The sequence below is a fragment of the Coregonus lavaretus genome (assembly GCF_964263955.1).
Source record: "Coregonus lavaretus genome assembly, chromosome: 20".
NCBI lineage: Eukaryota > Metazoa > Chordata > Actinopteri > Salmoniformes > Salmonidae > Coregonus > Coregonus lavaretus.
This window is the reverse complement of record NC_140007.1, coordinates 2,214,001-2,229,426: the sequence shown is the minus strand read 5'-3', so window position 1 is coordinate 2,229,426 and position 15,426 is coordinate 2,214,001. Positions and strand designations below refer to the sequence as shown.

The 15,426-nt window shown below is 46.0% G+C and overlaps 1 protein-coding gene across 3 annotated transcripts in view; it reads right to left on the bottom strand.

Moving 5' to 3' along the window:
• Positions 1 to 7,347: 7,347 nt before the first annotated feature.
• LOC311147990 (nuclear receptor coactivator 6-like) overlaps positions 7,348 to 15,426 on the bottom strand; it is a 30,333-nt gene continuing 22,254 nt past the window's right edge. For 2 of the 3 annotated variants that reach the window (XM_084184860.1, XM_084184862.1), the window contains 6 exons: positions 12,233 to 15,323; positions 12,079 to 12,135; positions 10,612 to 10,642; positions 8,863 to 8,904; positions 8,433 to 8,566; positions 7,348 to 8,279 (listed from right to left, as the gene is read on the bottom strand). In XM_084184860.1, the coding sequence (XP_084040986.1) occupies positions 8,233 to 8,279; positions 8,433 to 8,566; positions 8,863 to 8,904; positions 10,612 to 10,642; positions 12,079 to 12,135; positions 12,233 to 15,323 (3,402 nt within the window). In that variant the 3' untranslated portion in view covers positions 7,348 to 8,232. The remainder of the gene's footprint in view (positions 8,280 to 8,432; positions 8,567 to 8,862; positions 8,905 to 10,611; positions 10,643 to 12,078; positions 12,136 to 12,232; positions 15,324 to 15,426) is intronic. The other variant, XM_084184861.1, reaches the window with a different exon arrangement.

Below are 15,426 nucleotides of genomic sequence, written 5' to 3'. Positions count from 1 at the left end.
CCCAGATCGAGGGAGATTATCAGTGGTCTTGTATGTCTTCCATTTCCTAATAATTGCTCCCACAGTTGATTTCTTCAAACCAAGCTGCTTACCTATTGCAGATTCAGTCTTCCCAGCCTGGTGCAGGTCTACAATTTTGTTTCTGGTGTCCTTTGACAGCTCTTTGGTCTTGGCCATAGTGGAGTTTGGAGTGTGACTGTTTGAGGTTGTGGACAGGTGTCTTTTATACTGAAAACAAGTTCAAACAGGTGCCATTAATACAGGTAACGAGTGGAGGACAGAGGAGCCTCTTAAAGAAGAAGTTACAGGTCTGTGAGAGCCAGAAATCTTGCTTGTTTGTTGGTGACCAAATAATTATTTTCCACCATAATTTGCAAATAAATTCATAAAAAATCCTACAATGTGATTTTCTGGATTTTTTTCCCTCAATTTGTCTGTCATAGTTGACGTGTACCTATGATGAAAATTACAGGCCTCTCTCATCTTTTTAAGTGGGAGAACTTGCACAATTGGTGGCTGACTAAATACTTTTTCCCCCACTGTAGATAGTTTTAAAAATGCTGAACAAAAATATAAATGCAACATGTAAAGTATTGGTCCCATGTTGCATGAGCTGAAATAAAAGATCCCAGAAATGTTCCATATGCACAAAAAGCTTATTTCTCTCAAATGTTGTGCACCATTTTGTTTACATCTCTGTTAGTGAACATTTCTCCTTTGCCAAGATAATCCATCCACCTGACAGGTGTGGCATATCAAGAAGCTGATTAAACAGCATGATCATTACGCAGGTGCACCTTGTGCTGGGGACAATAAAAAGCACTCTAAAATGTGCACAACACAATGCCACAGATGTCTCAAGTTTTGAGGGAGTGTGCAGTTAGCACGCTGACAGCAGGAATGATCATGATGATGTGTAAGACAAGAAGACTGATCATGAGGATGTGTAACCATACAAGAAACAAAAACAAAAGTACAGTAGACTGATCTGTGTTTTGTTACACTCAGAGTCAATGATGGAGCATTGAGATGGGCTGTTATCAAAGGTGTGAAAAGTTTGTGGGAGACTTGTATTGTTGTGTTGAGTAGGCAAGCACTGCCATCAATAGAGTGAATAGACTGTATATGGCATGCCAAGAACGGACTGCAAGGGTGTGAAAAGTTTGAGGACCACTAGGCTTGTAGACAGTTTAGTGTATTAGTGATTTTGTTTTCCCTTTGGATGTCCTGGCTTGTTTGCGTCGCACATTCTCATTATGCTCCAGGATATAAACGTGTCTGCCGCTTTGGGGTGTACTTCAGGACACCACTGTGGAATGCCTTGTGTGTTTCTAAAGACACCTTTCCAACAAGTCAGTTCATAACATTTCTGCCCTGCTAGAGCTTCCCCTGTCAACTGTGAGTGCTGTTATTGTAAAGTTTGAATGTCTAGGAGCAACAAGGGCTCATCCACCAAATGGTAGGCCAACAAGATCACAGAACGGGACCGGCGAGTGCTGAAGTGCGTAGCGTGTAAGAATAATCTGTCCTTGTTTGCAACACTCACTACCGAGTTCCATACTGCCACTGGAAGCAATGTCAGCACAATAACTGTTCGTTGGGAGCTTCATGAAATGGGTTTCCATGGCTTAGCAGCCGCACACAAGCCTAAGATCACCATGTGCAATGCCAAGCGTCGGCTGGAATGGTGTAAAGCTCGCCGCCATTGGACTCCAGAGCAGTGGAAACACGTTCTCTGGAGTGATGAATCACGCTTCACAATCTGGCAGTCTGACGGACGAATCTGGGTTAGGCGGATGCCAGGAGAACGCTACCTGCCCCAATGCATAGTGTCAACTGTAAAGTTTGCACAAAGCGAGGTCCATCCAGAAATGATTTGTCGAGATCGTTGTGGAAGAACTTGACTGGCCTGCACAGAGCCCTGACCTCAACCACATATAACACCTTTGGGATGAATTGGAACGTCGACTGCAAGCCAGGTCTAATCGCCCAACATCAGTGCCCGACCTCACTAAGGCTCGTGGCTGAATGGAAGCAAGTCCCCACAGCAGTATTCCAACATCTAGTAGAAAGCCGTCCTAGAAGAATGGAGGCTGTTATAGCAGCAAAGAGGGGACCAACTCAAATATTAATGCCCATGACTTTGGAATGAGATGTTCGACGAGCAGGTATCCACATACTTTTGGTCATGTAGTGTATTTTGGCTTTTCTGATTGAAAATATACTTAACAAAAATCTAAAACGCAACATGCAACAATTTCAAAGATGTTGCTGAGTTAAAGTTCATATCAGTCAATTGAAATAAATTCATTATGCCCTAATCTTTGAATTTCACATGACTGGGCAGGGGCATAGCCATGGGTGGGCCTGGGAGGGCATAGGCCCACCCACTTGGCAGCCAGGCTCAGACAATCAGAATTAATTTTCCCCCACAAAGGCCTTTATTTCAGATGGAATGGAAATACTCCTCAGCACCCCGCCCCTAAAATGCTCATTAACAGGGATGTAAACAGATTTGGGGACAACATTTTTGAGAAATAAGCTTTTTTTGCATATGGAACATTTCTGGGATCTTTCATTTCAGCTTACGAAACATGGGACCAACACTTTACATGTTGCGTTTATATTTTTGTTCAGTGTTTAAAAACCCAACGCTGTTATTGATGACTACTAACCTGTATGTTTGAATCTGGCCTTTTGTGAGAGATCAGTTGTCAAACGTTTGTCCAACACAATTGCAGAGAGGACTTCAAACACAACTGAGTCCATTTACAGCCACTTGTTCTTGCTACGGTCAACATTGGACAGGTCAGGGTGTTGACAGTGGACTTCCTCCCCCTCTGTCCAGCTATGTACGTCACAGATGTGCTTGAGAATGGAGGCCCAGATGCGCTTCAGCTCCTTCAAAGACAACATACATTTTCTTTTAGATATCATCAGGACATGCACCAGTACAATTACTAGGTGTCTCCTGGACCAGTGCATATGGATCAGAGTTAGGGGTGAGAATGACAGTGCATTACTGTGAACATGAAAAACAAGTCAGAGTGCATGGTTCGCTCCACTTAATTATCCTCAGGGTCTCCATTACACCTTGCTGCACACTAATACATGTGGTTCGTGAGGGAGCGTATCCAAGGACACAAGGTCTCATTCCCTCGCTTCTTGGCCTTCAGCAAAAGTTTCTTTTGGAGACCTGTTTGAAAAAAATATGTGACTGACCATTCAAACGTTTGTAACTTGAAGGAGCTGGAGCAGTTTTGCTTTGAACAATGGGCAAAAATCCCAGTGGCTAGATGTGCCAAGCTTAGAGACATACTCCAAGAGACTTGCAGCTGTAATTGCTGCAAAAGGTGGCTCTACAAAGTATTGACCTTGGACTCAAGTTTTCTGTTTTTTTTTTGTCTTATTTCTTGTTTGTTTCACAATAAATATATATTTTGCACCTTCAAAGTGGTAGGTATGTTGTGTAAATCAAAAGATACAAACCCGCAAAAAATCAATTTAAATTACAGGTTGTAATGCAACAAAATAGGAAAAACGCCAAGGGGGATGAATACTTTTGCAAGGCACTGTATATGGTTAATTTAGAGTTACAGTTGAAGTCGGAAGTTTACACACACTTAGGCTAGAGTCATTAAAACTTGTTTTTAGACCACTCCACAACTTTCTTGTTAACAAACTCTAGTTTAGGCAAGTCGGCTAGGACATCTACTTTGTGCATGACACAAGTAATTTTTCCAACAATTGTTTACAGACAGATTATTTCATTTATAATTCACTGTATCACAATTCCAGTGGGTCAGAAGTTTACATACACTAAGTTGACTGTGCTTTAAACAGCTTAGAAAATTCCAGAAAATGATGTCATGGTTTTAGAAGCTTCTGATAGGCTAATTGACATCATTTGAGTCAATTGGAGGTGTACCTGTGGATGTATTTCAAGGCCTACCTTCAAACTCAGTGCCTCTTTGCTTGACATCATGGGAAAATCAAAAGAAATAAGTTCATCCTTGGGAGCAATTTCCAAACGCCTGAAGGTACCACGTTCATCTGTACAAACAATAGTATGCAAGTATAAACACCATGGGACCACGCAGCTATCATACCGCTCAGGAAGGAGACGCGTTCTGTCTCCTAGAGATGAACATACTTTGGTGCGAAAAGTGCAAATCAATCCCAGAACAACAGCAAAGGACCTTGTGAAGATGCTGGAGGAAACAGGTACAAAAGCATCTATATCCACAGTAAAACAAGTCCAATATCGCCATAACCTGAAAGGCCGCTCAGCAAGGAAGAAGCCACTGCTCCAAAACCGCCATAAAAAGCCAGACTACGGTTTGAAATTGCACATTGGGACAAAGATTGTACTTTTTTGAGAAATGTCCTCTGGTCTGATGAAACAAAAATAGAACTGTTTGGTCATAATGACCATCGTTATGTTTGGAGGAAACAGGGGGTTACTTGCAAGCCGAAGAACACCATCCCAACCATGAAGCACGGGGGTGGCAACATCATGCTGTGGGTGTGCTTTGCTGCAGGAGGGACTGGTGCACTTCACAAAATAGATGGCATCATGAGGAAGGAAAATGATGTGGATATATTGAAGCAACATCTCAAGACATCAGTCAGGAAGTTAAAGCTTGGTCGCAAATGAGTCTACCAAATGAACAATGACCCCAAGCATACTTCCAAAGTTGTGGCAAAATGGCTTATGGACAACAAAGTCAAGGTATTGGAGTGGCCATCACAAAGCCCTGACCTCAATCCTATAGAACATTTGTGGGCAGAACTGAAAAAGCGTGTGCGAGCAAGGAGGCCTACAAACCTGACTCAGCTACACCAGCTCTGTCAGGAGGAATGGGCCAAAATTCAACCAACTGATTGTGGGAAGCTTGTGGAAGGCTACCTGAAACGTTTGACCCAAGTTAAACAATATAAAGGCAATGCTACCAAATAGTAATTTGAGTGTATGTAAACTTCTGACCCACTGGGAATGTGATGAAAGAAATAAAAGCTGAAATAAATCATTCTCTCTACTATTATTCTGACATTTAACATTCTTAAAATAAAGTGGGGATCCTAACTTACCTAAGACAGGGACTTTTTACTAGGATTAAATGTCAGGAATTGTGAAAAACTGGGTTTAAATGTATTTAGCTAAGGTGTATGTAAACTTCTGACTTCAACTGTATTTATGCAACTTTAGTTGTGATACGTTTTGATGTTTAATACATTCTAAGGCTGCATGATGGGACTCCAACAATTATTTGAAAAAAGTCGCAAGCTGCACAGACTTCATCAGTCTCTCATTCACAATTTGACAAGCAGTTGATAATATTCTTACCAGGCCTCAAATTTACCGGCGCCATCCCCCTTGTGTGGCTGTAATGCCCCCTAAAAAATCCATGCCATTTTGCGGCCAAAGCTCCTTAACACCTCTCACTCACATGATTCTCTTAGATGTAGCCAATTCCCGTCACATGATCGGGTCGTTCTCACAGGCATTTCAGCTAAGAAGTAGGCTTCAAGTGAACGAAGACAGACAAATCGTCTCTTATCAAATTCCGCGGCGCATATTGAAGATGTTAGAATTATCCACATTTAGCCTACTTTTCGTCAGCCAACAAGATGAGTAGGCCTAACGAACAGTAAAAGCACTAGCCTATGTCAGTCTACTATCGCCAATAGTACAAAGTTGACATAATCTTTTCGTCAACTTGTCCTTCTGTGCAATAAATAAATATTCCAAAGATACTCTGGGATAGTTGTGGGATGCGATTGATCCCAAATGAATACAACCACTCACATCAAAAAAAACTTTAAAGCAATGAGGCTGATCGTTTAGCTTAAAATTTTTATAAAATATTAAGCTATTTTTTCATATTATAAGCGCAGCAATGTGCACACGGCAGTAGGCTATAAGGACGAATGTTCCAAAATGCAATCAATTGTTCTCGAAAGTGACGGCAAATGCGGTTATGCATGTAATGCTTTATTATAAAGGTGCATTTTTATGGTGAAGATTATCTTCCCCAAACTTGAAACTCATGCGCAGCCTATGTATGCCAGTTAGGCTCTACACCGGTTATAAAGATGATTAATTTGCTTAATTTTTATAAGTTATTTGGACACTTTAGTTGTGATACAAACCTTATCAAAACATATAGGCCTATGGGCTAGGCTACATGAGGTGTGCGACTGATTTGAAAAAGTCACACAAAAAAGGTATGCGCTGTTTCATGCTTTAATGCACAAGTTGGGCATCATTCACAAGCGATAATACATCATTCACAAATGATAGCCTAATATTGTCACCCTTCAGACTATTCTTAATTTAATGTTGTCTTTACATATACTAAATAATATATGTGATATTATTTTTGATTTAGAATGGACCATTATCATGCACCTGTCTCGGAACAGGGGCATGGGAAATAAAATATGTAATGCACTTAAATAGCAAATGGAGGACTATGCAATTAAATAGCGAATGGAGGACACTTTTTTCCCATGGTACATTTTCATGCCAGCCAGGTAGGCTATACTCCTGTTGTAAAGCAAAGCAATGTGCTTAATATTAGGAAACTTGACAAATAAATATAGAAGGCCTTGCCTATAGAAAGCTGATGGGATCATCCTCTTTTTAATATAGGCCACCAACTGTTTTTTTACAAGCAATTGCATAGCCTATAGAAATGTTGCATTACATGAGCACTTATGAAGTGTTTGATTAGATTTTCGATAACATTTGCATTGACGTCAGAGTGATTTAGGACAATAGAGTGCTGACTACCAGGCAGTTATTAAGTTTGGTAGGCTACTAATGACCATCAGCAGCATCAGAGCTTGGAGAAGCCTAATTACCGTGACTAAACGGTCACGTGGAATTTGACTGATGTCATGACTCGTGAATCACTGTAACAGCCCTAGTTGCACCACAACATAAGCAATCAATAGCCGTTTTGAGAAACACTGTAACGCCCTACCAGAATTTCCCCTCAGATCGAAATGGTAATTCTGAGGGCCTCTTTTTGAACAATAACCGCAAGAGTGGGGGAGAAGAGACTTACTCTCTGGGTCGCCATTTCTGTTCAAAACTAACAGTAGATGAAGATAAAAAAGTGGAACACAAGCAAAACCATGATACATATTTTATCTACATCAAAGACAACTTACCATTGGCTCGAGGCCCAGAATTGACCTGCAAAATGTACAAAATCAATACAAATATTTTATGTATACCGGTAGAAAGGGGAATGTCAAGATTCAACAGACAGGGAAATAAGAAATTCTACACGAAGCCCAGCGATCCCTAGTGTATTTGAAATAAAGTTGCTTCTGGAATGACAACTAATGAAACTTTATTTACATATCGATTGTATCATTGCAAACACATTAACAATGCCATTTTATCATTATATAGTCAACCAAACAAATTGTCACAATGCAAATAACTTTCTAGCCTACTAAATATCAAAACATAATAACCTATGATAATAACGCTACCTGCGAGTCTCTCTGACCATGATCTCCACTCATTGTCAATTTGCTTGTAAAGCATAGACACAAGATGCCCAAGGTAAGAATATGAGGTTGACGGAGTAGTCTGGATAGACTGGAATCATTGCGCACTGGGTCCGGTTTTCTGGCAACTGCCATGCTGAAATCAATTAAAATAATGTTGCCTTCTGTCCTACATGGTTCTTCCCTACAACAGTTCACTGATTTCTGGTAAGATCACGTTAGAAACATGGAAACCGATGAGAAATAGGGTTACCTTCTGAATGACAGTAAATACTCAATTGTCAGCCTGCAATGCAAAGGTGACAGCATTTAACCATATTAAAAACGGTATATGAAACAATTCATGCAGCCATTTAAGTGTGAACTTTTACAGAATTTCACAGTACAACTTTGGAGGTCCAACACATTAAACCACTTCATCACAGGACAAATAAGTAGTAGAAAATTTATTCAGTTTTACAACATAATTATACAATTGAGGGAAGTTTTATTATCAGTCTTCACATGATTAATTAAACACACACAAACGCATCCTAGCTACAACCTCACATGATAGCAGGGACAAAACATAAACAATTATTTTTCAAATAATTATCTGTACATTTTCACCATCAAAAATTCATAATCCTGGAGAAAAAAAGCTAATCGAATGATTGACAGACAAAAATACATTTACAGTTCAGTTCAAGGGTTTCACTACTGTGGTCATTTAGACTTCCTTCTCTTAGCCTGGGTAGGACTGGCACCTGTTTCTGAAAGGACACACACAGAGACAGAGAGCGAGAGCGAGAGACATGTTTGATGAGACGAATATCTTTCAAATAAAAACGTAAGCTATATGTAAGAGTATGTTATGTCAGCGAGTTTGTGCCCTAAATCAGCGGGAAGTGTGTGTGTGTGTGTACCTTTAGCAGCGGCACTGGCTCCAGGCCTGGCCGGTCTCTTCCTCTGCATGCTGTCTGCCACAGTCTCCTCCTCCACCTCCTTGTCGGCCCGCGAGCTCCGTCTGCTAGGACCCTTCGGCTTCTCCACGGCAGCCCTGATAGATGCCCGACAGAAAACAGAGCCACAGACAACAGGGGAGATAGAAAAGAAAAGCAGGAGAGGTCATTTACAAAGATAAAAGGAGTAAATACAGTAGCTACCCAGTAAAAGCTGGAATATCGCTCCGGTATTCCTCTGAGTTGGGAAAACCGCTTCGGATTGGGCTGTTTTTCCTCGTCTACCACAGATACTGTCCGTCTTCACCGTAAACGGTATCCGATAGATAACAAAATGGTGGACACGACAGGGCTGCTGCGTGCGTCCTGGCAGCGCTCACGTGTAAATACATACCTTGAGACTAAGTTGACGGGCGTCTTTCTTTTCTTTGCCCATCTGTGATAGAAGTGGAAAAACAGCGGTAAACTAAACTGTGATGAAGCTGAACAAACATGGTTTTAGTCCCCCAACATACTCTTAGTGATAATAATCATCCCCAGAAGAAAACAATCATCATCAGACATGGCCATATTCATACTCAATTAGTACAGCCAAGTTCTTATGTAGTGGTAGTACTTGTCGTCTTTTGACATTTGGATATAGCTTGCATGCTAAGCATACATACACTATATATACACAAAAGTGTGAGGACACCCCTTCAAATGAGTGGATTCTGCCATTTCAGCCAAACCGTTGCTGACAGGTGTATAAAATCGAGCATACAGCCATGCAATCTCCATAGACAAACATTGGCAGTAGAATGGCCTTACTGAAGAGCTCAATGACTTTCAACGTGGCACCGTCATAGGATACCACCTTTCCAACAAGTCAGTTCGTCAAATTTCTGCCCTGCTAGAGCTGCCCGGTCAACTGTAAGTGCAAATATTGTGAAGTGGAAATGTCTAGGAGCAACAACGGCTCAGCCGCAAAGTGGTAGGCCACACAAGCTCACAGAATGGGACCTCCGAGTGCTGAAGCGCATAGCGCCTAAAAATCGTCTGTCCTCACTTGCAAAACTCACTAGCAACGTCAGCACAAGAGCTGTTCATCGGGAGCTTCATGAAATGGGTTTCCATGGCCCGAGCAGCCGCACACAAGCCTAAGATCACCATGCGCAATGCCAAGCGTCGGCTGGAGTGGTGCAAAGCTTGCCGCCATTGGACTTCGGAGCAGTGGAAACGCGTTCTCTGTAGTGGTGAATCACGCTTCACCATCTGGCAGTCCAACGGATGAATCTGGGTTTGGCAGATGCCAGGAGAACGCTACCTGCCCCAATGCATAGTGCCAAGTATACAGTTTGGTGGGGGAGGAATAATGGTCTGGAGCGGTTTTTCATGGTTCGGGCTAGGCCCCTTAGTTCCAGTGAAGGGAAATCTTAACACTACAGCATACAATGACATCCTAGACTATTCTGTGCTTCCAACTTTGTGGCAACAGTTTGAGGAAGGCCCTTTCCTGTTTCAGCATGGCAATGCCCCCGTGCACATAGTGAGGTCCATACAGAAATGGTTTGTCGAGATCTGTGTGGAAGAACTTGACTGGCCTGCACAGAGCCCTGACCTCAACCCCATCGAACACCTTTGGGATGAATTTGAATGCCGACTGCGAGCCAGGCCTAATCGCCCAACATCAGTGCCCGACCTCACTAATGCTCGTGGCTGAATGGAAGCAAGTCACTGCAGCAAAGTTCCAACATCTAGTGGAAAGCCTTCCCAGAAGAGTTGAGGCTGTTATAGCAGCAAAGGGGGGGGGGGACCAACTCCATATTAATGCCCATGATTTTGTAATGAGATCTTCGACGAGCAGGTGTCCACATACTTTTGGTCATGTAGTGTACCACATGGCTCATTGATTTTCCTCATGTAACCCCCCTGCCCTTGCCAACCAAATTAACTCCCTGAATTTCAGTTGTTACAAATGTCTAAGCATTTCTGTTTACAAACATGGCACTTACTGTAGACAAGGCAAACTACTAACAAAGACTTAGAGAATACTGATGATAACCTTTACAGGCAATGGAATAACCCAATCACCCCTGGCATGACAAGTATTTATTTCATACTGACATTTTGTTAAGTTTGAAATATGTCTTGAGAACCTCACCCTTGCTCGGTTACAGTGGCAACTTCTTCTGCTGTAGAAGGAAAAAATACAAACAAAAAAGTTACTAAATATCACAGCAAGCAGCATGTTATGTTCACAGCATACAGTGCATCATTTAAAGCATGGTCCCAGAGCTGTACAAGTATATTATAGCAAAAGCATTTTCAGATTTGGTCCCAGACTATAACATTACTTAATACACTATATATACAAAAGTATGTGGACACCCCTTCAAATGAGTGGATTCGGCTATTTAAGCCACACCCGTTGCTGACAGGTGTATAAAATCGAGCACACAGCCATGCAATCTCCATAGACAAACATTGGCCTTACTGAAGAGCTCAGTGACTTTCAACGTGCCACTGTTATAGGATGCCACCTTTCCAACAAGTCAGTTCTTCAAATGTCTGCCCTGCTAGAGCTGCCCCGGTCAACTGTAAGTGCTGCTATTGTGAAGTGGAAACGTCTAGGAGTAAAAACAGCTCAGCCGCGAAGTGGTAGGCCACACAAGCTCACAGAACGGGACCGGCGAGTGCTGAAGCGCGTACAAATCGCCTGTCCTCGGTTGCAACACTCACTACCGAGTTCCAAACTGCCTCTGGAAGCAACGTCAGCAAAATTATTGTTAGTTGGGAGCAGCATGAAATGGGTGTCCATGGCCGAGCAGCTGCACACAAGCCTAAGATCACCATGCGCAATGCCAAGCATCAGCTGGAGTGGTGTAAAGCTCGCCACCATTGGACTCTGGAGCAGTGGAAACACGTTCTCTGGAGTGATGAATCACGCTTCACCATCTGGAAGTCCAACGGACGTATCTGGGTTTGGCAGATGCTAGGAGAACGCTACCTGCCCCAATGCAAAGTGGCAACTGTAAAGTTTGTTGGAGGAGGAATATTGGTCTGGGGCTATTTTTCATGGTTCGGGCTAGGCCCTTTTGTTCCAGTGAAGGGACATTTTTACGTTACAGCATACAATGACATTCTAGACTATTCTGTGCTTCCAACTTTGTGGCAACAGTTTGTGGAAGGCCCTTTCCTGTTTCAGCATGACAATGCCCCTGTGCACAAAGCGAGGTCCATATTGAAATGGTTTCTCGAGATCAGTGTGGAAGAACTTGACTGGCCTGCACAGAGCCCTGACCTCAACCCCATCGAACATCTTAGTGGAAAGCCTTCCAAGACGAGTGGCGGCTGTTATAGCAGCAAAGCAGCAACTCCTTATTAATGCCCATGATTTTGGAATGAGATGTTCGACGAGCAGGTGTCCACATACTTTTGTAGTGTAACTTGTCCTTCTGTGCTGTAGTAGTTACATTTTATGGTGCCCTCATCATATACCGCAATCTTTGTATATGTTATGGGATGTTCCATTTGTGCTCTGTTACCAAGAAGCCATATCATGTCATTACATAAAGGGTCCGGAGCATCCACCATTTTCTTATAGATCAGTTAGTGTGACAGTACTTACCAGTCTTTTCGGTAGCTGCAGGCTCCACTTGCTGTAGCGGTTCAGGTTGGACTGACACTGGGAGGAAGGACATGGTGGAGGTTATTATTATCACTGAAAGGTCGACATGTGAGGAATAAGTTACTCAATCATTGATTGATTGATTGATTAGTACCTGGGGTGATCTGGGTATTCGCCGCAGGTGCTGGGGCCTCTGGTGGGGCTGGCTGGCTGGGAGCCTCCATGGCTGTGGGGACAGGCTGAGCCCCAGTAGGGGTAGGGGCCGCTGGGGAGGATATGGCTGAGGAGTCCCTGGGGGGGTTGGAGGGTCCAGGGGTGGCAGCAACAGGAGAGGTAGATTGGGAGAGATTTGGTACCGGGACTGGGGCTGAAGGAGGAGCCGGATCAGGGAGAAACGTAGCAGTGGTAGGAACAGGGGCAGTAGTAGGGATTGGGGTGTTGACAGGGACTAAGACTGGAGGAGGGGTGGTGGGGGTAGAGGCTGGGGCAGAAACAGGGGATTGGGTTGGTGCAGCAGGTTGAGCACGGACAGGAGTTGGAGCTGATACGGGAGGAGGACGAGTGGTGACTTTCGGAGCAGCAGCAGAAGCAGTCTGAGTCTGTGCTCCAGACACCGTGGCCTCAGTCTGGGTGAGAGATGCAGGGGAAGTATGAGGGGGCATATCCCCAGCGTTCAGACCTGTCTGGAGCTGGGAAACCCCCCCTAAAGGCTGGGCTGGCCGTTCCTTAGAAACCTGCTGGGAATCTGGTGGACTACTCAATGGTGCAGAGCCAGGAGCCTGGACAGGCTTGCCCTGGGCAGCCGGGGACGGGGAGCATGGAGGAGGGGACCCTAAGGGCTGCTGGAAGGAAGACATGGCAGACGCAGAGGCTTTGGGATAGGGGCTGGGACGGCCGGACGGCTGCCCAACTGGCGGGCTAGATTTCTGGCCGGGGGGCGCCTCACCAGGGGTCTCTGGCTTGGGAGTGCTAGGGCTTTGCTGCTGGGGAGGAGGCAGGTTACTAACAGGGACAGGGGAAGCCTGTCTAGTGGCCATCTGGACCTGCTCACCAAGCGTTCGGGCAGGCTGGGTGCTGGCCACACTGACCACAGAAGCCTGGGTCCAGGCAGAGCCTGTGACTGGGGCTTGGGCCTGGGTTGGAGCAGTGGTGAGCTGGATATTAGTGGTGGACACCTGTATGGGTCCTTCCATGGTGATCGGCTGGGACACCATTGTGGTGTTGGGGGCCACAGACGCAGAGGGGACCTGGAAGATTGGGGTACCGGTATTAATAAACACAGGCGTGGTAATGAATTGGGGCCGGGGGGCAGTGGTCTGATGGCTGAGCTGCTGGGGTCTGATGTTCTTATTGGGCATGGCCACCATAGTGGAGACGACGGCTGGGGGTGCCTGGGTGGTGGAGGTGGAACTGATAGGGTTGGAGGTGACAAACACGGTTATCTTGTTGGGGGAGATGGTGGCAGAGGACGCAGGGATCTGCAGGACTGTGGACACACTGGCCAGGGGTTTAGGGCTGGGGATTGGTTTGCGGCTAACTGCAGGGTTTGAGTTAGGGTTTGGGCTGGGGGAAACGTTGAGGCTGGGACTACTGTGACTGACTGTGGCTGTGTTGGGGCTAGCGCCCACACTGACACGGAGACTAGGAGTAGGGTTTAGAGTAGGGCTGGAGTTAGAGTTTAGGTTGGGGCTAGCAGTCGGGTTTAGATTGGGGCTAGGGCTGGGATTAGCATTAAGATTAGGGCTTGCATTAGGCTGCAGGTTAGGACTACCGGCTGGATTTGGGAGTTTGGAGCTGGGGGTTGAGCTGGGCTTGGGTTTAGCTTCTGGCTCGTTCACAGCAGCAGCAGTAGCAACAGCAGTAGCCCCCACATCTGAGCTCTGAAAAGCACTGGATGGGTTATCTTGATCTATGGAGGCTTTTGTGCTCTCCTTGCAGATAGTATCCCCAGCCAGAGCACTCCGAGTGGGCCTGGCAGGCACGCTGGGGGTGGCTGCGTTATCCAGCAGCTGGTTGAGGGAGGTAGGAGCATCCCTGAGAGCATGAGAGGCCTCATACACAGATACAAACTCCTGCTGAGGAGCTTTCTGTACAGGCTGCCTCTCCCCTGCTACCATCGTGTGCTCAAGCCCAGCTTTAGCCTCCTGAGGAGTTGGGACACGAGGGCTAGCTATCCGGGAGGCAGGGAGCTCCCTCAGAGGCTGGGGCATCTGCCGCTGCTCTACACCTGCCATTCCTTGCCCTTCCCTGGGCATCTCAGCTGTGTTACCCTGGAACCCCTGGAAGGGGCTCTGGATCTGATGGGCCTCCAGGCCCACCCCAACCGCTGGTGGGATAGAGACCGGGCTAGGAGGCACTGGGGTAGGGCTCAACATCATGGTCTGCGCTGTCTGGGGGTTGACTATGTGTTGCTGGTGAGGAGGGGAGGTTAGGGCAATCTTGGCCCCCTTCTGCCTCCCCGGGCTGGGGGTAGTGGCTTTGCGGCCGGAGGCAGGGCTGGATCTGCGGCTGTTACTGGGACTAGCCCTTTTAGCCTGCCCTCCTCCAGACTGCTTGTCCTGTTTCCCCTGGCCTGAGGTGGCCATTCCACTGCCTGTAGGGAAAGACTGCTGACCGTTGTTAGAGTTACCTCCACCACTTCCATTGTTGCTGGGCATAGTTAGGCTGGGAGGGGCCTGTCCTATGGCTTTGAGAGTGGTGGGGTTGAGCCCACCCTGCTGGTCGAAGCCCCGGCTGAGGTTGGGCTGCCTGGGGGGGAGAGGGATGTTGATCTTCGGTGGAAACAGGCCTGCAATGGAGGCGTTCAGCCTCTCAGGGGAGAGGTTGATCTCAGAGGGCTCAGTGCTGGGAGGACGGTTGGTAGGGGTGAGAGGGTGGTGGTAGGGCCTGGGACTGGCCCGGTTGGGTGTTTTCGGCCTGGAGCTCTGGGAGGTGGTGGCGACGTTAGGGAAGTGGAGGCCTGGCATGGGGCCACCCTGCTGGGGCTGAGGGGGCAACTGCTGTTGAGGGCTGGCTCCAGGGTGCTGGGGCATTGGTGAGGGGCCGAGGCCTTGCTTCATCATGTGGGCGTTTGGGCCCTGGTTCACCACCATCTGTTGGGCCCCGTTCCCAGACTGCATCACCATCTCCTGGCCCCCGGGTCTGTCCTGCAGGGAGTGGAGCCCACCAGGGGCCTCTTCAGCCCCTGTACCCTGGGGACCAGGTCCTGCCTCGGGGTGAGACATCCGCCGGGCTGCCCCAGCCATCTACATAAGTAGAGAGAGAGAGAGAAAAATGATACACACACACACCGGGAAATTAATTAATTAATTTGTCCAAACTGCCAAAGTCAACAGGCATAGAACATTT